Below are 21,042 nucleotides of genomic sequence, written 5' to 3'. Positions count from 1 at the left end.
TTTTTAATCGCAGATTGTAGGAGTTTGGCAAGAGTGCCTAGTTATGAGATGACAAATGCGTTCTGACTGGCCTGGGAAATCCTAATTAGGCAGCCAGATAGGGGTCAGAGACTCAGCAGTGTGAATTTATGTGAAAAAATTTCACATACACCTCGTGCACTAACATTGTACAAGGATCGTACAGGTCAAGATGGAAGACACGGGGGGGTTTGGATTGGGTTACACATAACCTGAATTTAAACTATGATCATTCTAGAAATTTACCAACAATCTGTGTCTATCAGGACAAAAAAATGGCCTGAAAACTGTGCAACAAGGATGGTACGGGACTCGCCTTTGACTCCGAACCATCCTTGTTCACTGAGTCTCACATCAGCTTTAAATTGCGAAACCCGCCTCTGAGCCCTGATTCTATCAATCTTCTCATGTTTAAATAGATTAGCATCGAGGGATACTTTCCTAAGCCGAACTCCGATCTCAATGCAACAAGTTCCAGTACCTCTGACAAGACATTTATTTATGTGAACAATCGGCCTGTGAATCACAAAGATATCCTGAAGGTATGTTCATGTATTTACTCTTAATGCTATTTAATAGCATGGAATGGTTCGGTGAAACGAATTTGCACTTGCCAAGAAATCTTCGATGTCTGAGATTTGCTTCTTTACTTTTACACTGAAGCTACATGGATAACGACTCTATCAAGTAATGGAAGTCTACCTCACCAAAAATCTTTTCATAAATACTAATCTTTATACACTCACTGGCGACTCTAAGAGCAACACCTGGACACCTGCTCATTTATGCATTTATCCAATCAGCCAATCATGTTGCAGGAGCACAATGCATGAACTCATGCATATGCAGGTCAAGAGCTTCAGTTAATGTTCACGTGAAACATCAGAATGGGGAAAAATATGTGATCTGAGCAACTTTGCTCATGGCATGGTTGTTGGGGCCAGATGAGCTAGGTTAAATATTTCAGAAACTGCTGATCTCTCTATAGTTTACACAGAATGGAGTGAAGAACAAAAAAAAAAAAACTTCTACTGAGCAGCAGTTCTGTGGGCAGAAACACCTTGTTGACGAGAGAGTTCGGAGGAGAATGGCGAGACTGGGTGAAGTTGAAAGGAAGGCTACAGTACCTCAAATAAGCACTCTTTACAACCATGTTGAGCAGAAAAGCATCTCAAAATGCACAACATGCCCATCTGCCTCAAGGTTCGGCTACAACAGCAGAAGATTACATTAGGTTCCACTCCTGATAGCCAAGAACTAGAATCTGAAGCTACACTGAAATTGGACATTTGAAGGTTGGAAAAAGACTAGGCTATGTTTTTCGGATCTTCAGCTGTGCAGAATGATTGGATAACTGCATGAATTAGCAGGTGTACAGGTGTTCCTCTAAAAGTGTCTGGTTAGTTTATTCTCATTACTACATAATTGCATATAAATGATCAATATAATTTAAAAGCAGGGAGAATCCTTATTTACATTTAAGTTACTTTTAAATTGCCGGTATAATACAAACTTTGAGAGGCGCTAAGGGAAAAAATGAATTTCTGTTGTCCGAAATGGCTGCCCCATAACCTTGCAGTAATCAGGTTAGATATGGCAGGATGTCTCACTGTGTCCTAAACCACGTTACTGAAGATCTGAATCAGGTTTAAGGCAAACTGACCCATTTATAAGCTAGCCTATAAGATAAAACTGCTCATGGTTACACTATATAGTCCATGTACACCTTGTGCACTGACATTTTACACAGGTCAGGATGAGCAAGACAGGGGTTTTGGATTGGGTTCGATTGGGTTACACACGTTGATCATTATATTAATTTACCAACAAATTTTGTCTAGCAGGACAAAAATTGCCCTGAAAACTGCGCAACCGGGAAGGTAAAATATAAGTACACACTAAGTCTCATATCAGCGTTAAATTGCTAAACCCACCCCTGAGCCTTGATTCTTTCAGTCTTCTCATGTTTGAATAGATTAGCATTGAGGGATCATTTCCTAACCCGATCTCAGTGCAAAGTTCCAGTATCTCAGACAAGAAGTTTATTTATGTGCAAAATAAATAATCCTAAGAGGAATTGATATGGACTAGTTTTTATATGTTGCCAGCTTTCCAACATGGAGTTTTAACTGCTTTATCCTTCAGCTTGTGAAGCAGTACTATGCTAATTCAGCTCATTCGAATAACGAATCAGCCAGCCGCCGCTTCCCTATCCTGATGCTGAACATCACCGTTCCTGCCTCGAGCGTGGATGTTAACCTGACACCTGACAAATGGCAAGTGCTGCTACAGGACAAGGTAAAAACATATTTCATTCAAACGTATTTCATGCACCAGTTTTCTTTGAATGACGTTCTACACACAAGTCTGATGTTTTCTATTGGTCACACTTTTTTCCCCCTCAGGATGCTGTGCTTTTAGCAGTGGAATCTGTACTGATCTCGTTATATGGTTCTTATTCTGTTGGGAATGACAACCATGTGACGGCAGGACAGTCTCATTCTGTGGTGGAAGTTAGGAAGGAACCCAATGAAGTGCCTGAAAAAGTTGCACCACAGCCTAGTGTGGTTGCTCCACCTGTGGTGCTAGACAATTCCAACACAAACAAAGAAACCAAAGAAAAGGACGGTGAGACGTCCTTACCAGGTACCGCTAACACAAGCTCGTCTTCCACATCAGAGGATTGGATAATCAACACAAGCTTGAGTGATTCATCGTTTGCTGAGAACACGGTGTTGAATTCTACAATCGACCCAGATGACAAACATGAGAGCTGTCTTGTGCAAGTGGACAAGGAGATCCCGGTAGAGATCTCCTTGACACCAGATGACAAAAATGAGAGCTGTCTTGGGAAAGTGGACAAGGAGATCCTGGCAGAGATCTCCTTGACACCAGATGACAAACATGAGAGCTGTCTTGGGCAAGTGGACAAGGAGATCTCGGCAGAGAATTGGGCCATGGGTAAGGCTTTCACAGATCCCACCACTGGAGAATACCTCGAGCCTGTGAAGCTTCATCAACCAGAAGCTCAAAAAGATGGTGACCTTGCACCGGAAACCAAAACTAAAAGTAGCAGCCCATGCACGAGACCCACAAATGTCATTGTGGAGAAAATGGCCAAATTAACGGCCTACGACCTGATCAGCAGCCGCTCCGTGCGTCAGCCGCTTTCCGCCTTCGCTCTGTTTGAGCAGGACACCAGATCATCCGTCCTGCTGGAGAAGCCACGAGCCAGTCTGCAGGATGTCACTGCTGCTGTAAAAGAGAGATGGGAAAGCCTCGGGGAGGAAGAAAGAAAGAAGTAAGTTTCCAGATTTCACTCCCAAAGCTGCATTTTCCAGTTGTTGTGATTCACTCTCTTGGTTTAGGGAGGGGAAAAAAAGGGAGGGAAACGGAATAGACTTGCCACTTGCAAGGATAAAATATGGTGTGGAAAGTCTGCTTGATTTGTTCAGGTTTCTGTCCAAAGCAAGAGGAATTGATATGAACTACGTTTGTGTTTTCCAGACAACTGCATTTGATTACTTGGTTCGCTGGTCAATAATGTTTTCCGCTGTAAAAGAGGTATTCAGGATTCCAGAGAATGCCATGGTGTATTTTGAACACAGAGAGAATCTCACATAAAACAGTCAGTGTAGTGGTGGTTTATTCCATACAAGTGAAAATGAATATATCAAATAAGCAGTGATTATTTGACATCTTAACATATTTCAAATTCAAGAGTTTTGACGTTTCAGACGAGACAAAAAAACACAAACACACAAACTCCAGGGTGTATTCCTGCCTTGTACCCAGTGTTCCCCGGATAGACTCTGGATCCACGGCCATTCCTGACCAGGATAAAGGGGTTACTGACAATGAATGAAGGAATATATGTTGTAGAGCACTTTCATGAACTCTTTATTCTGAGGCGTTTGTAAATAAACCTCTTTAAAGCTAAAGTCTTTATCATATATCCTCTCAGAGCTTGAATTAGTTTTTAGATTAAAGATTATTGTAGTTATACTAATGTAATTGCCGGGGGTCTGATGGCAACAGGATTCCATCAGGAAAGTGAAGTATGTGTAAACTCCATAAGAACGATAATGATTGATAAGTCATTCTATAAGTTCAGTGTCCTCTTAAAACATTCTTAAAGTTTTAGCAGTCAATTTGTGTATAATTTTTTTATTCATCTGGATCCTGATTTTATTTATTTCATTTTTTTTTACCATCCATGTTGGCAAAATTGCTGAAGCTCCATAAGATTGGATGGGATGATTGGTTAACAGCAATTTTAAAGTCTACCCACAGATTCTCAATCAGATGAATCAGTTGGCAGTATGCTTAGAGGTCTTGTCCTGTTGGACATTGAACCTCCTCTCCAGTCTCAAATCTGTTGTTGACTGGAACAGGCTTTCTTCTAGGATTGCCCTTTATTTCCCTCCATCCATCTTGCCCTCAACCCTGCTTAGTTTCCCAGTCCCTGCTGAAGAAAAGCATCCAATAACATGATGCTATCACCATCGTGCTTCACAGGAAGGTGTTCTCAGTGTATAGAAAACCTGGATAAGTGTAAATTCCACCAAAAGTCAAAAAAGTTCAATTTTGGTCTCATCAGATGCCTTTTACAAACATGCCTTTTACACCAGAACTAATTTATGGGTTTTATAGCAACGGGGTGAATACTTATGCAATCACAACTTTTGTTTTTCATTTGTAAATAATTTTGATTAAACTATATTGATTTTCAGTAATATGGGATATTTTGTGTGGATTCTTGACATGAAATGAAAATGAATGAAGTCTATTTCATTTCCAGGTCAGTTGTGTTTTTAGCATTAAACCATTATAGTGAGTAGCATTTGTCTTTCCTTAAGTAGTTTAATTACAATGAGATAACCAACAGAAATCATGTCAGGCAGCACGTTAGAGTCATTACTGAATTACAGCATCCTTTTACAGACCAGTAAATTGGTGCATAAATGCTTGCATCTTTTGATCTTCATAGCTCTCAAACTGAAAAGGAAAGGCCTTGTGAAACAGGACCATTATTCCTCTCAGGAAATAGTTGCCGTGAAGGAAAAAAAAAAAAGATCCAAATGATTGCGTGCCTGTAGTCTAATTGGATGGATGGAAAAATGTGCATCACCATAGCCAGGGGCATTTGTGGAAGGTATGGAAGCGTGTATGGAAAAAGTAATGTCTTTTCGCGTGCTATTGTGCAGTAATAAATAAGCCTGAGCTAGTGCTTGGCTCATTTTCCGGCCACTGTTTAGTGGCACACCCTTTAAGGAATCAAGTTTACACGAAGTCATGTTGCACGGCGCATCACACATGGGCCTGTTGTGCTTAGCTTTTTGAGATTTTTATCATGATGTGCCAGTGTTCATAACTTAAAAACCCTTTCACCCTCATTCATGGGCATACACATGCCTTAGATCTCAGTGCCATGGTCAGGTGTGGCAATAAAAAAAACCTGGATCTACAGAGAGGGGAAATAAGAGTTCGGACTCATTTCTTTTGTTACTTAATATACTCCCAGTGCATAAGTCCACTTCATATCTACCCACATAGTGTCTTTTGACATTGTACTTATAAATATGAACGAAAAAGAATATGCATTCCTAAGCATAAACAAAGATATGTTTGAAAAACAAAACTGATAGGAAAAAACTATATGGACAAAACAAATTACCAACATTAGTACTTTGTTGTAAATTGATGATGTTTTACCGTATGCAGAGAAGCAGTCCCGTATCTTGATGCTCCCATCACCGTGCTTCACTGTGGGTATATTGTTCATGGAATCATACACACAACCCTTCTTTCTCTTCTTTCTTCTATATTTCTCTTTTGTTTTGTCTTACCAGATTATATCATTCCAAAAGACTTTTGATTTGACAAAATTATTTTAGATGAACATCTCTGTGCTTCTTTTTTAGCAGAGGAGTTTTATGAGAGCTTTAGGAACAGAGATGATTGTCTCTGTGTAACTGTTGTTCCTGCTGCTTTCAGGTCGTCCTGCAACTCTTTTTGAGTGACTGCTAGCTTACCTTCCTCATCATTAGTCAGAGAGCTCGTTGGGAAATCCTGCATGGCACTCCTGTCCAAGGACGATTAGTTCCACCTGCATATTATAAAACTACATCCCTGTACTCACAGGGATGTTTACTGTCTTTGTTTTGGCTCTGTAGCTTTTTCCATTCGAGTGTTGTTTAATAATGTTGTCCCTAAGAACTTAAAGAAGCTCCTTCAGCTTCACCATGATTGCTACTTTTTTGCGTGATCATTTTTTTTGCAGCAAATCTTTATCTAGAACTTCATTCATTTTTAATAATTGCATCCAGTAGATGCCTATATATTAATACAGTGGCTATGAAATTCATTTTTTAAACATATTTTTTTTATTTGATATTTATAAGTACAAAGTCAAAAGACATTATGTATGTAAATGTGAAGTACAGTTCTGTGCAAAAGTCTTAGGCACATGCAAAGAAATGCTGTAGAGCAAAGACGCCTTCAAAAATAATGAAATTAAATGTTTCTACATTTAAAAAAAATACTATAAAGAGCAGTAAACAGTAATAAATGAAACAAAGTCAATATTTGGTGTGACGATCCTTCGCTTTAAAAATAAAAACAGCATCTGAGGTGCAGTGTGTGCAGTTTTATAAGGAAATGAGCTGGAAGTGGTACTGAGCATCTTGCAGAAGCAGCCACAGTTCTTCTGGAGACTTTGACTGTCGACTCGCTTCTTATTTCTGCAGCGAAACCCAGCAGCCTTCATTCTGTTTTTATCTGAAAAGTGTCTCTTATGGAATCTGCTGCTTTCTTTACTGACATACAAACATTTTTCTGTAACGTTTCATTTTGTGCTGGAAAACTAATGTTTGGAATCTAAAATGTTTTTGTACTGAATCAATAATGTAGAAGTCAGAAAATAAACATCTATAACAAAGTTTGTACTAAAAAAATACTAAAAAGACTAAATAAAAAGACTTTCGCACAGTACTGTATATTAAGTAAAAAAAAAAAAAAAAAAAAAAAAAGTGTATGAATACTTATATCCCCTCACTGTAGTCCAGCCTGGATGGAGTTATCAAATACTTATTGCATAGTTTGTGTGTTATGTATCTGTATTATGGATTCCCACAAGTGTGTCCATCCACAGCGTGCTCTCTCTGTGCTCTCTCTCTCTCTGTGCTCTCTCTCTCTCTCTCTCTCTCTCTCTCTCTCTCTGTGCTCTCTCTCTCTCTGCGCTATAGCTTGGTCTTATGAGAGATTGTAATTTCTTCCAAAAGAAAAAAGGTAGGCTTAAATAATGAAACTTGCCTTTACCATTTTGAAGTGATACTACCTTCTGATAGACATTCCTAAATATTCACGTGTAAAAACATTTCCACAGACAGCCTTTTTTTATAAACAATATCCAAATATTTAGGAAAAAGTTTTGAATTGCCAGGAAAAATTCTGTCTTTGATCTTAATCCTTCTCGAGCTCTCAGCTGTCTTTGATGCTGTGAATCACCAGATTACACCATTTATCCTCCACTCATACCCAAACTTTCATTTATTTTCTATGCATGTGTCTATGTACAGTTTCATCGACAGCAGCAGGTGACAAAGCGACATTTAAAATGAGATTTTCTCAGTTCTATACAAATTGGGTATGACGCTGTAAAGAAGCGACAAATCCACACTATTAGCTCGAAGGATTCCTCAGACCAATCCTATAGTGCATGTGGTCTGATGTTTCATCAGTTCTTCACTTACATCACTTCCTACCTGCGATTAGTTCTTATTTACTGTTTGACCACGGTTTCATCTTATCCTGCCATATACGAGCTCTCATTAAATGTGTATAGAGACATCAGGAAGAAAAATAAAGCTTGCAGAGATTGTTGGTGCTTCTGGTTGAGTAAATGTAGCTGGTACAGCTAGCTTGCTTTGCTAATCTGTGAATGAAGCTAGCACGAATCCAAGCGTGTAACGTAAATTGCAAACAATTTTCACACGGATTAGTGTTTATTTCATTTGTGTTTAACTAGTTAGCTTTGGAATTAGCAGTCCTGCCATCTGTCCTGCAGAGGTTCCTGTTTATCATCTCCCAGCTTCATCACTGGAGTACCCCAGGGGTCAGGTCTCAGCCCACTCTTCATCTCTTTATGCATTAAAGCTCATCAGGGAGCTCATCAGGGATCATGGCTTCTCCTTCCACTGTTACACTGTTGATGCAGCATTACTTCTCCTTCCATCCTTCCATCTCCCAGTTCTCTCAGAACATATCAAACTGTCTTTCTGACTTTTCTTCCTGAGTAAAGACTCAGCATGTGAAACGGAATCTCAACTACTAATCACCACTGACACCCTCGCTGTGGCTCTGCGCACACAGACAACAAGCTTGGTGTGAGATTAGGGACTCGTCGCCCCGACCACCGAATCCCACAGATTTATTCTACAACATCAGAAGAATGCCACATTCCTGACTCCCGTAAAAACTACGGCAACTCTCCATAAAAAGAGTTTCTTTCTTTCTTTCTTTCTTTCTTTCATTCTTTCTACTTCATTTTCTTATATCTTTCATTCTTTCTTTCTTTCTTTCTTTCTACTTCATTTTCTTATATTTCTTTCATTCTTTCATTCTTTCTGTCTTTCTACTTCATTTTCTTATATCTTTCATTCATTCATTCATTCTTTCTTTCTTTCTTTCTACTTCATTTTCTTATATCCTCCTTTCTTTCTTTCTTTCTTTCTTTCTTTCTACTTCATTTTCTTATATCTTTCATTCATTCTTTCTTTCTTTTCTTTCTTTCTTTCTTTCATTCATTCATTCTTTCTTTCTTTCTTTCTTTCTTTCTTTTTTCTTTCTACTTCATTTTCTTATATCCTCCTTTCTTTCTTTCTTTCTTTCTTTCTACTTAATTTTCTTATATCCTCCTTTCTTTCTTTCTAATTCATTCTTTCTTTCTTTCTTTCTGCTTCATTTTCTTATATCCTCCTTTCTTTCTTTCTTTCTTTCTGCTTCATTTTCTTATATCCTCCTTTCTTTCTTTCTTTCTTTCTTTCTACTTAATTTTCTTATATCCTCCTTTCTTTCTTTCTAATTCATTCTTTCTTTCTTTCTTTCTACTTCATTTTCTTATATCCTCCTTTCTTTCTTTCTTTCTTTCTTTCTTTCTACTTAATTTTCTTATATCCTCCTTTCTTTCTTTCTAATTCATTCTTTCTTTCTTTCTTTCTACTTCATTTTCTTATATCCTCCTTTCTTTCTTTCTTTTCTTTCTTTCTTTCTTTCTTTCTTTCTACTTCATTTTCATATATCCTCCTTTCTTTCTTTCATTCATTCATTCATTCATTCTTTCTCTCTACTTAATTTTCTTATATCCTCCTTTCTTTCTTTCTTTCTTTCTTTCTTTTCATTCATTCATTCATTCATTCATTCATTCTTTCTTTCTTGCTTTCTTTCTTTCTTTCTTTCTTTCTTTCTTTCTTCTGTATGTCCATCCTTCCTCTTCATTCATTAATTTCTTTCTTTCTTTCTTTCTTTCTTTCTACTTCATTTTCTTATATCCTCCTTTCATTCATTCATTCATTCATTCATTCATTCTTTCTTCATTTCTTTCTTTCTTTCTACTTTTCATTTCTTTCTTTCTTTCTTTCTTGCTTTCTTCTGTATGTCCATCCTCCATTTCCATTTCTTTCTTTCTTTCTTTCTTTCTTCCTACATTCACATAAATTACACAGAAAGCAAGGTCACATCCTCAGATCACAGTGTGAATTTAAGGATTAAAAGAATGACCATACTTTAGAACACCTGCAGTATATTCCGGTTACACTGTACTCTACAGAAACAAACAACAAATTACGTTTGCATGTTAGTATTAAAAATACAGTTTTTACTTTTTGCACAGGCGTGAAGTGAAACTGCTCTGTTTCTCTGATCATCAACCTTTCAGTGTTAATGATGTTTTAAATTATTCGGGGGGTGTTAAGTATGAAGTCACTTGCTGATAGATGTTAGTGTTAGCATGGGGATTCAATTATTTCTGGTTAATTATATTCGACATAATGTTGCATGCATTGTGGTTTTAACCATTTATGTCATTTTTGGACTTTATATAATCTTCCATTATGTAGTTTTGTGATCTGTGGTGTTTTATACGTGGTGATTTGACAACTACATGTAGATTAGGATAAGTTTTACTCCAGTGGTTGCCAGTATGAGGTCCAGTCTGATAGAATGGTGAAGTGAAGTGGGAAAGGCAGATCCGTGTGCTTTTACAGGCTTTGGTTTTCTCTTTAGCCCCCAGTTGCTCGCAGGTAGCAGATGTTCTTTTTATCTTGGCAGTTTCTGCAGGTTTCTACACCGTGATTTATATCGTGTCCCAGGAGGCCACTTAGACCCACAAGAGGAAATTAAATCTGGGTTCCTTATGTGGATTGGGAATATTTAATTAGTTACAACTGCTGACCTGCTTGTTACAGTACATTTATAACAAGTTTGCATACAAGTGAAGTGCTTATCCCAGGCATAATACATTCTTCTGATAAATCCTGTGAACCTTTTACAATCCAACAATTCTATTAACCTGATACAAGAAATAGTTATCCATCTCTTTATCCATCCATTTAAACCTTTAAGGCTTGCTGTTTGTATACGAAACCTTCTGTAGCTTATAGTAGAGTTAATATTTGCATTCAAATTCAATTTACTTAAAATATTTAGTACTATTATACATTTAAATATTAATAAATGTTATACAGCCACAGAAAAAAAACATTAGCAGCAGTGCTAATTTCAAGATAAGAATAGTAGGAGGAGGGATTAATGAAATTTTAGCAAGTTTCAACAATTTTTAACAATTTAAACAGTTTTTTTGTGTAAATATTTAGATCAGTTTTACATTTCTTACATGTGGCATCCACAACATTAAATTCTTCAATTTATCTTCCCTCAGGAAAGATTTATGCCTCAAGCAAACAGTGAGGCTGTTGGAAAATAACTCCTTTTAGTTAACATACATTTACATAAATTAAAATTAAATAAATAATTAACACATAATTTGAGAAATGTCCATTTATTCGGACTCTCCTTTTTTATGTCATGTGATATAAAGATAATTTTGCCAAAATATTTATTAAACACATTTTAATAGAATTCTTTTTTGACTGAAGGACGGGGATTACGTCTGCGAGAGTTGTGAGACGACAAAGCCATCTTTACAAGCATACGAGTTCACATATTCTCTGCATTTTCATACTGGCTGTCATATACAAGTGCTCTAGTACTGTACGTGGCGCTGTTAAAGGTTTCATGTCATTTTCCACAACTATAGGATGAAGTTTGTCGCTCCTCAATGTCATCCATCTTGGAATGAATTGGTTTGGACATGCTATGTTTGTAACGACCTATCAGGCTTGTTTGCGTAGTGTGTACAACCGCAGAGTTTGCCCAGCTACCATGTGCATGAGGCAGCGAGAGAACCACCCCGTACGAGAACGTATTTCTCCACAATTACATAATATTGCCAGTGGAATATCATCTCCATATGAATGCTGAAGCCTTAACAGTGAAACCTTTTCTGACAAGAATGGTTTCACTTTGGGCCATAGCACGGTGCATTATCGTGCTGGAAGTACTCATTATAAGATGGATAAACTCTGGCCTTAAAGGAATGCACATCATCAGAAACAGTACTCATAGCCTGTGACATTAAAACAAAACTCGGTTGATATTAAGGGGCCCAATGTGTGTAAGGAAAACATTCCCCACACCATTACACCACCACCACCAGCCTGAACTGTTGATACACTGCAGGTCTGATCCATGGATTCATGCCGTTGACACCAAATTCGGACCGAACCATCTGCATGTGGCAGCAGAAATAGAGATTCATTAGACCAATCTTGAACTGCCCTTCTTCCATGAGCAGAGTAAAGTCTCTGCGTGGTGTCCATTTTCTCCACAGTTATGTCATATTGTTTGTGGAAGGCAGCAGAAAATCATCTCTGCAGAAAGGATGCTGGGGATTTAACAGTCAAACAGCCCTGTACAATCGTTGGGACATTATTGCACATTGAGTCTATATTTTCATGTATACAAGAGATTACATCATATCTACATCTGCTAATTGTTTGCTTCTTTCCATCTCAGGTATGAGGAAAAGGCCCAAAAGTCCCTGGAGTCCTACAACGAGCAGAAGAAGCGTGCATCAGCTGAAATCACTCCTGACCATCATTATCAGAAAGCCGATTACTTTCAGAACAGACCCCAGGGCGTGAAACGCAAAGCCCCCATGTCCGATCAGCAGACCCTGGACAAACACTTTAAATCTCAGCCTGAGAGCAAGGAGAAACCTACGAAGGTGTCCAAGCCTCTCGAGTTCAGCATGGATGCCCTCAGGCGAGCACTTCAGCCTGAGCATCGCTCCCGCTCGAGTGAGCAGGGCCTCCGCCTTGTAAACCGCTTGCCTTCTCACTGCGCCTGGGTCGTTTTATGTGGCAGAAAGCTCATGTTGTTAAATCCATTTAGGGTGGAGGAAGCCCTGCTGTTTAAGAGACTTCTGGAGAATAATATACTTCCAGCAGCGAGCCTGCAGCCCCCTATACAGCTAACAGATGGGTAGTGTGTCTCTGCTTTCTCATCTAATGTCATTTGGAAAGGATTTTCAGCTCAATATGATACTGATACTGATATTTGATGAAAAAAATGTAAAGGTATTTTACTACATTTATGTTTCTTACATCTTTAGAGCACTCACCTGTTTGCTTGTGTATGTTTTTTTTTTCTGTGCAGTGTTCTTGGTGGTCCTGAATACATGGACGTTCTTATGAATATGGAGAAAGGCAGTCCGTCTTTAACCGGTGCAGTCCTCTTTACTGATGCCAGGCTGGTGGCCAATGGATTTCAGATCAGACTTACTCCAGGTAGCACTGTCAAAGCAGTGAATGAATGAATGAATGAATTAGGCTTTGGCTCCCACGGGTGGAGGATTTGCTTCACATGATGGGAGTGTGATGGGATTCTGAAGTTCTGAATTCTGAAGCAGAAGCAAAACCCAATTTCTGTGAGAGAACTATGTGTTATGCAGAAGATCCTTCACAAGAAGTGAAAAGGAGAGATGGGAATTTATAGGAAGTTAACTAGGAGTTTCAGGAGATAGTTTGTGGACACCTGACCATCACACCCATATGTGCTTGTTGAACATCTCATTCCAGATTAATATCCACTTTGCTTTGGGGCTGTTCTGTGGCTGGTGTTCAGACACTCTTGTGAAGATTGGTGGTACACTATATGGCCAAAAGTTTGTGGACACCTGACCATCATGCCTATATGTGCTTGATCATCCAGATTTATTCCCCTTTGCTGTTATAATAAGCTCCACTCTTCTGGGAAGCCTTCCACTAGATGTTGGAGCGTGGCTGTGGGGTTTTGTGTTCATTCAGCTACAAGAGCATTAGTGAGGTCAGGCGCTGATGTTGGTGAGGAGGTCTGGGGTTCAGTCGGTGTTCCAGTTCGTCCCAAAGGTGTTCAGTGGAGTTGAGGTCAGGGCTCTGTGCAGGACACTCGAGTTCTTCCACTCCAACCTTCACACACCATGTCTTCATGGAGCTCGCTTTGTGCACAGGGGCATTGTCATGCTGGAACAGGTTTGGGCCTCTTAGTTCCAGTGAAGGGAAATTGTAATACTACAGCATACAGAGACATTCTATACAATTGTGTGCTTCTAACTTTGTGGGAGCAGTTTGGGGAAGAACCACATGTGGGTGTGATGGTCAGGGGTGCACATACTTTTGGTCATGTAGTGTAGTTCTGAAAACTTTGATAAACTGAAATATGTTTCTCTAAACGAGAAGTAATATTCTAGCATTTTAAAATCTGGCTGTCTCTAAAAGAGAAAATGGAAAAGTGATGGAAAAACAACATTACTGACAGATTGTAAAGAACGCTAGGTTTCACTCTGATGATCATCATCTGCATCTGACCGTCTGAGGTCAAAGCCACGCGCCGTGTTTAAACCTGAGCCTCAGTGTCGTCTCTTCACTCCACTGATTTCTGTTCACTCGGGGAACAAGCTGAACAAAATACTACAGGCTCAGTGCTATAAGTAATGTAGAATCATGTGGCTTATAGTATAACACAACACAACATAGCATAACACAGCATAACACAACACAACACAACACAACATAATACAACACGTCACAACATAGCATAACATAACACAACATAACACAACACGACACAAAACAACATAACACAAAACAACATAACACAACATAATACAACACACAATATAACATAACACAACATAACACAAAACAACATAACACAACATAATACAACACGTCACAACATAGCATAACATAATACAACATAACACAACACGACACAAAACAACATAACACAACATAATACAACACACAATATAACATACAGCATAACATAACACAACACAACACAACATAGCATAACACAACACAACACAACATAATACGTCACAGCATAGCAGAACACAACACGACACAACATAACACAAAACAACATAACACACAATATAACACAACACAGCATAACATAGCATAACATAACACAACATAATATAGCACGACACAACATAACACACAATATAACACACAGCATAGCATAGCATAACACAACATAACACAACACAACACAACATAACACAACACGACACAAAACAACATAACACAAAACAACATAACACAACATAATACAACACACAATATAACATAACACAGCATAACATAACACAACACAACACAACATAGCATAACACAACACAACACAACATAATACGTCACAGCATAGCAGAACACAACACGACACAACATAACACAAAACAACATAACACACAATATAACACAACACAGCATAACATAGCATAACATAACACAACATAATACAGCACGACACAACATAACAAAACACAACATAACACACAATATAACACACAGCATAGCATAGCATAACACAACATAACACAACACAACATAATACGTCACAGCATAGCATAACACAACACAACATAACACAAAATAATACAACACAACACACAATATAACACAAGACAGCATAACACAACACAGCATAACACAACATAGCATAATATAACAGTAATGGTCTATAATCGTGATTGTAGTAAGATGGTGATGTGAGAGTAAATTGCGCAGATGGAAAGTGCACTGTTAGCATTTCCATTTTCTCCATGACTCAGGAAACCATGTGAGCTTGTTACGAAGAACTCGATCCCAAAGGCAGCATCCGTCTCATTCATCATGCACTCCTCTTTTCCTAGAAGGAGCCTGGCTGCCTGAATTTCCATTAACAGCTGCAGATCTTTCTTTCTTTCTTTCTACTTCATTTCCTTATATCTTTCTTTTTCTTTCTTTCTTTTTCTTTCTTTCTTTTTCTTTCTTTCTTTCTTTCTTATTTATTGTCTTTCTTTCTTTCTTTCTTTCTTTCTTTCTACTTCATTTCCTTATATCCTCCTTTCTTTCTTTCTTTGACAGTAATAGTAACACACATGTCTAAAACCATGCTTTATAAATTATTCCTAAGGTCACTTTACTGTCTGATTGGATTTAGCACAGATTTGATCTGATGGATGCCTTTCATGCCAGAGTTCACAAATAATTAAGAAATGTGAACAGCTGGAATAAAAGGATTATTATTTATTAATTATTTCTGACAGTTGCTGAAATGTTCTTGTGTTGTTGTTTTTTTTCTATATTACATTATATAGTGTAGTGTAGTGTAATGTTCTAGTATTGGCAGCATAATAAAATAGGAGAATATATTTCATCGGTGATGAATAAATGAAATTTTTGAATTTACAGAAAGAATCTTGACACGTTTTTTAATATTAATATTAATATTAATATGGCGCTTTTTTGGAACATGTTTGGAACATTTCGCAATGAGTTATGTATTGCATATTTTGAAAACTAGCCCAATGAGTGAGCCCAGAAGTTGGGGATGGACCCACATTTAGGGGATATCCCTCCTCTTGTTTTTCCGTTTTGGTTTGACCTTTACCTCGCCTCAGGGCTGCAGAGTGCCGTCGGCGTGTGTGTGTGTGTGTGTGTGTGTGTGTGTGTGTGTGTGCTGTCTTGGTGCCGCTGTGGGTCATTGTGGTTTACGTTGGCGGGCCGCCGAAGCCTGTGCCCGGCTCAGTGGCTTAGCACCTCAGAAGAATCTGCCCTTTTCAAACAGAGAGCAGGACAACACGCCGTGCCATTTTCAGAGCAAAAATTCCCATTTAAGCCAGAGTTTACCGAAACCGTTTCATTAACCAGCGCTTTCATTGCTGGATACGTATCTGACATGTATTTATTGCTAGTGCAGTATCTCCATCGTGTCCTTTTCTAGAAAAAAAGAAATCATTTTTTAAATCATCTGCTGAAAACCTTGTCTGTGATTCTTTCCAGTCAGCAGAGATCATAATATTATTTTAGTGCTTAATTTGGTGCCCTGCCCGTCTGACTTGTTCTCCAACCAGACTGTAAATCCAAATATTTATTTATCATTCTTTCCTGGAGAAGGTCGAACCTGGAGTTTATTAATCCTGGCTCTGTGCTTTCTCTGGCCAGGTTCCTCGTCCATGGAGACGGGTGTTGAAGTGACGGCTATGGCCGACTGCATGCCTTTCTACGGCATCGCTGACCTGAGGGAGATCCTAACGGCCGTGAAGGACAGGAACGCTCAGACGGTTCAGCAGTGCAGACCTCTCAAAGTCACTAACTACCTAGAGGTGAGAAAGTCCTTCCTCACTGAGGCTCCTCTTCCCTTCTAAACACCATCTGAAACCAAAACTCACTGTTTCAACTTCATTCATCAAAATTTTATCACTGACTCTAACCGATGCTTATTGCTTTGGCAATTCTTTCCTTTTTAATTTTTTGGCTTTTCTTTCTTTCTTTCTTTTGTTCTTTCTTAAATTTATTCTTTATTTTTATCCATTCTTACCTTCACTCTATCTTTCTAATGTTCTGTCCTTTCTTTCTTTTTATTTTTCTCTTTTAAAATTTTTGTCTTTACTTTTTTTCTTACTTTCTTTTGTCCCTTCTTTCTTCCTTTTTCTTTTTTTATCCCTTCTTTTTTCTTTCTTTCTTTCTTACTTTCATTTTCAAACTTGTTTTGTGTTTATCCATTCTTACCCTCACTCTATCTTCCTTTCTTATGTTCTGTCTTTTCTTTCTTTTTTATTTTTTCTTTCTTTCATTTTTTGTCCTTCTTTTCTTTCTTACATTCTTTTGTTTTTTCCTTAACTTTTTTCTTTATTTTTTCCTGTCATTTTCTTTCTTTCTTTCTTTCTTTGTTGCTTGATTTGTCTTGTGATATTTATCTTTCCTTTTCTTTCTTACTTTCTTTTGTCCCTTCTTTCTTTCATTCGTTCATTCTTATTTCTGTTTTTTCCTTAACTTTTTTCTTTATTTTTTCCTGACATTTTTTTTCTTTCTTGCTTTATTTGTCTTGTGATATTTTCTTTCATTTTCTTTAAATTTCTTTCTTTCTTCTGTTCTGTTTTTTCCTTCATTTAATTTTTTTCCTCTTCCTTGCTTCCTTTCTGATTTTCTGTCTCTCTGTTAGGGGGAAGCTGTGCGGATGACCAGACAGTTGCCTCTGAACATGTCCAGAGACGACGTCACAAATATACTGTCTCGAATGACACAAGAGTTTGACGGGAAACGTGAAGTCTGTCTTCATGGACGGCCATTTTTTCACCACCTCACTGAAGTTCCTGAAACAGATCAGGAAGCTCTTGACATCTTGTCGAGCACTTGCTGAGTATTTCGAGAATTTTCCAATGTAATGTTACCTTCAGCCACAGCGGATCGTTCTCTAAATGTTTCGAATGTAAATGCATATTATTTTTTTCAGTATCATGTTCTGCAATACAGTTTGTTTTTTACTAATGATACTGACATTGCGGCATTGAATAATTAAATAATGTTTATTTTTAAAAAATGAAGTGCATAAGAGAGTAATAAATATTTTCACTTAGAATGTACAGCTTTCTTTTGTCATAAGGAATGGAAGAAAATGAGATAAAATAAAACATGGAGTGGAAATTTGCATGTATATGGAGTATATTACACTTATGAAATATCACCTTAAAATAAATAATACAGGTGTCAGAATTAAATTTGAAACTACAGATGGTTGTACAAACAGGTTCTCTTGGTTCTCACCTTCTCACTCAGTAGTTTGTACTCCGCTTTGTACTCGGATGATGATATACAGAACAACTTTCCTGTTCTCCCATAAACCTTTGGCCTCTCCTGAGAAACACGGCAGGTGGATTTGTGCTGACGTAGTTGAGGATTCCTCAGCTGACGTGATGTGGTGATGGTCTTGCTTGTTCCTAATGCAGAATGTGGCGTGACTCCAAATAACAAAAACAAGCCAATTTCTCACTGACCTCAGAAAATTCCACTTGGAAAAATCCTTGCTGAGTTTTTTATTTGTAAACTGAAGATGATGTGCTGTAGATTTGGCTAATTCCAGATAATACTGAACCACATTTTTTTAAAGAAGGAACTCATGTGGGTGGAAATGACAGGACCAAGTGCCTAACCCTGGATTCACACTAGCAAGCAACAACGCAACAGGCGAGAATTCATTTTCTATATGTATGTCCGCAACATGGAGCCGCGATTTTACTGATAACAGCAAGCGACGAAATCAAATCCAAATGATTGTCTCAAATGAATCGTTGGACCACTCCTTTTACAACTTTAGGTCCTACCTGTAATTATTTCCCATTTACCTATTTGGACACGCAAAAATGGTAGGAAAAAAAAAAGTCTTATAACCATGGATTCATCTTACCCTGTCATATACGCCATCTCATTCCATGTATATGGAGACATTATGAAGAAAACTAAAGTTTGGAAGGAAGGAAGTAGAAAATATCGTTGGTTGCTCTGGTGAGTAAACATAGCTAACAGTTAGTTTATTTTACTTAGTCTCCTTATGAGCCATTACAAAGCATAACACCTAACCTGTAAATTAAACAACTGATTTTCACACTCATTTGTGTGCTTTTTGTAGGTATATATATATATATATATCACCACAATTTGGCCAACAATTACAATTTTTAGTTTAATAGAATGGGCACTAAAATATAAACCTGTGATTTTAATTATAGCTGGAAGTACTGCTGTTATAGAAAATTAATCAACACCTTTTGGCCAATCAGAAGTGAGAATTCAACAGTGCTATGCTGTAAATAAACTGTAAGATATATTTTGTTTATAGAAATAAGTCTTTGGTCATGGCACCACAAACCAGAAAACAACAATGGTGATCATCAGTAGGGATCAGTGATTTGTAAGTGGGGGAACAATGGTGATCAGTGATTAGTCATTGGGAAAAGTGGCAATCAGTGATTGGTTGTTGAGAAACCATGATAATTAGTGATTAGTCATTGGGAACAATGGTAATCAGTGATTGCTCATGTGGAAGATTGGTGATCAGTGATTGGTAAGTGGGTGAACAATGGTGATCAGGGATTAGTCATTGGGAATAATTGTAATTTTTGATTCAGAAAAGAGGTGATCAGTGATTGGTAAGTTGGTGAACAATCGTGATGAGTGATTAGTCATTGGGAACATCAGGTTGTGCAAATGCAACTTAGTCAGACTTTACACACTGCTGGAGTGAACCTGCTCTCTCATCTCGTATAAGTAGCAGCTGTGATGTGAACTGGAGAGCCGTATCAAGTACAGGACTATTTGCTCAAACAGTCATTAGATTTGTCACTAGGCTCTTTTTTGAAGTAATGTCACTAAAGGGGTATAAAAAGTTGCCAAATATAGCGACAAAGCTGCTAAGTTGGCATCACTGCTTGGCCCTTGGGTACATGTAATTTTTTTTTAGATTTTAAAACACCTACTCAACTATTTATGGCTTACTCGAACTGTTTCTTGAGTCATTTTCCAGTAAGGCGTCTAATAATTTTAATTAAATTTGAGTATTGGGAACTTTATAGACCACTGATTGTCAGCTCTTAGGTTTATGGACATTTTATGGCATTTTATTTTTTACTGACGTTAGATACGTTAGATAAAGTCATAATTTGGAATGCAAACTCATGGTGTCAATACATACAGGTTGCAGTGGAGGTTAATCAGCCAGCCCTAAAAATTTCTGCCTTGTTAGCACAGAAAACAAACCCGAATCCATTAACCCTCCGCAGATGCCAATGAACCAGCAAATTTATTTCAGTGTAGCTATAAATCCCCCACCCCCAAAAAATCAGCACCTTAAATTTGCCTCGTTAAAGCTGGCACATGGGACCCTTAAAACTAAATAAGATGGGCTCTCTGGTTCACCGAGAAGTGCAGAGTCACAGCAAGAGCCGTCCAATTACCAGCTGAAAATAAAGCTCAACTGCTGCTGGCACCCTGCAGGCACATGGTTTGTGGTTTTCCAGAACATAATCAGCTCCACATGGACTTCACTCTAGATACTACTATGTAGAATTATATACATTGCTCTAATTTTAGGTAGCATACAAGCTAGCATACATATAGCAGACATTCAAATATAGTCATCTGTGTCATTTTATAGCATTTATTATTTGATTATTGTTGTGCATTAAAGAAACCTGAAATAAAAAAAAAACTGATCTTTTTAGCCCTTGTTTCATCTCTACTTAAAGAAAGCAATGCAGCAGTGCTTTCGTCTTTTAGTTTGTGCAGCTCTCTCACCTTTTCATCTCATCTGTACACCCTGCTCAAACAGATCAGCTTCCAAAGCATGTCAGTGTCATCTTGCTCATCATCTCATAGATCGGTTAACTAGCCAAGCCAAGTCTCTGGCATTACTCAGCACAACTGTGTCATGTAACTACATTGCATTCTGGGACTTTGAGTCCAACATTTGCATTTGCACTGAAGTCTCCATTACTCTCCATTACTTCTTGACCGGATTTCTCATTAATATGACGTTGAATGTCACTGATGAAAATGATGAGTGGGAAAATAATGAGTGCTTTTATGCTTTTTTTTT

General features: G+C 37.9%; 1 protein-coding gene across 1 annotated transcript in view; it reads left to right on the top strand.

Moving 5' to 3' along the window:
• The window catches only part of pms1 (PMS1 homolog 1, mismatch repair system component), a 37,944-nt gene extending 19,237 nt beyond the window's left edge, over window positions 1-18,707 (top strand). Inside the window, exons 7-13 of the mRNA XM_026946990.3 lie at window positions 438-560; window positions 2,164-2,316; window positions 2,424-3,319; window positions 12,154-12,621; window positions 12,796-12,926; window positions 16,614-16,774; window positions 17,614-18,707. Coding sequence (XP_026802791.3) covers window positions 438-560; window positions 2,164-2,316; window positions 2,424-3,319; window positions 12,154-12,621; window positions 12,796-12,926; window positions 16,614-16,774; window positions 17,614-17,811 — 2,130 coding nt within the window. The 3' untranslated portion in view covers window positions 17,812-18,707. The remainder of the gene's footprint in view (window positions 1-437; window positions 561-2,163; window positions 2,317-2,423; window positions 3,320-12,153; window positions 12,622-12,795; window positions 12,927-16,613; window positions 16,775-17,613) is intronic.
• Window positions 18,708-21,042: the final 2,335 nt, after the last annotated feature.

The sequence above is a fragment of the Pangasianodon hypophthalmus genome, chromosome 5, assembly GCF_027358585.1.
Source record: "Pangasianodon hypophthalmus isolate fPanHyp1 chromosome 5, fPanHyp1.pri, whole genome shotgun sequence".
NCBI lineage: Eukaryota > Metazoa > Chordata > Actinopteri > Siluriformes > Pangasiidae > Pangasianodon > Pangasianodon hypophthalmus.
The sequence above is the reverse complement of the archived record's forward strand: the minus strand, read 5'-3'. Positions and strand labels throughout refer to the sequence as shown.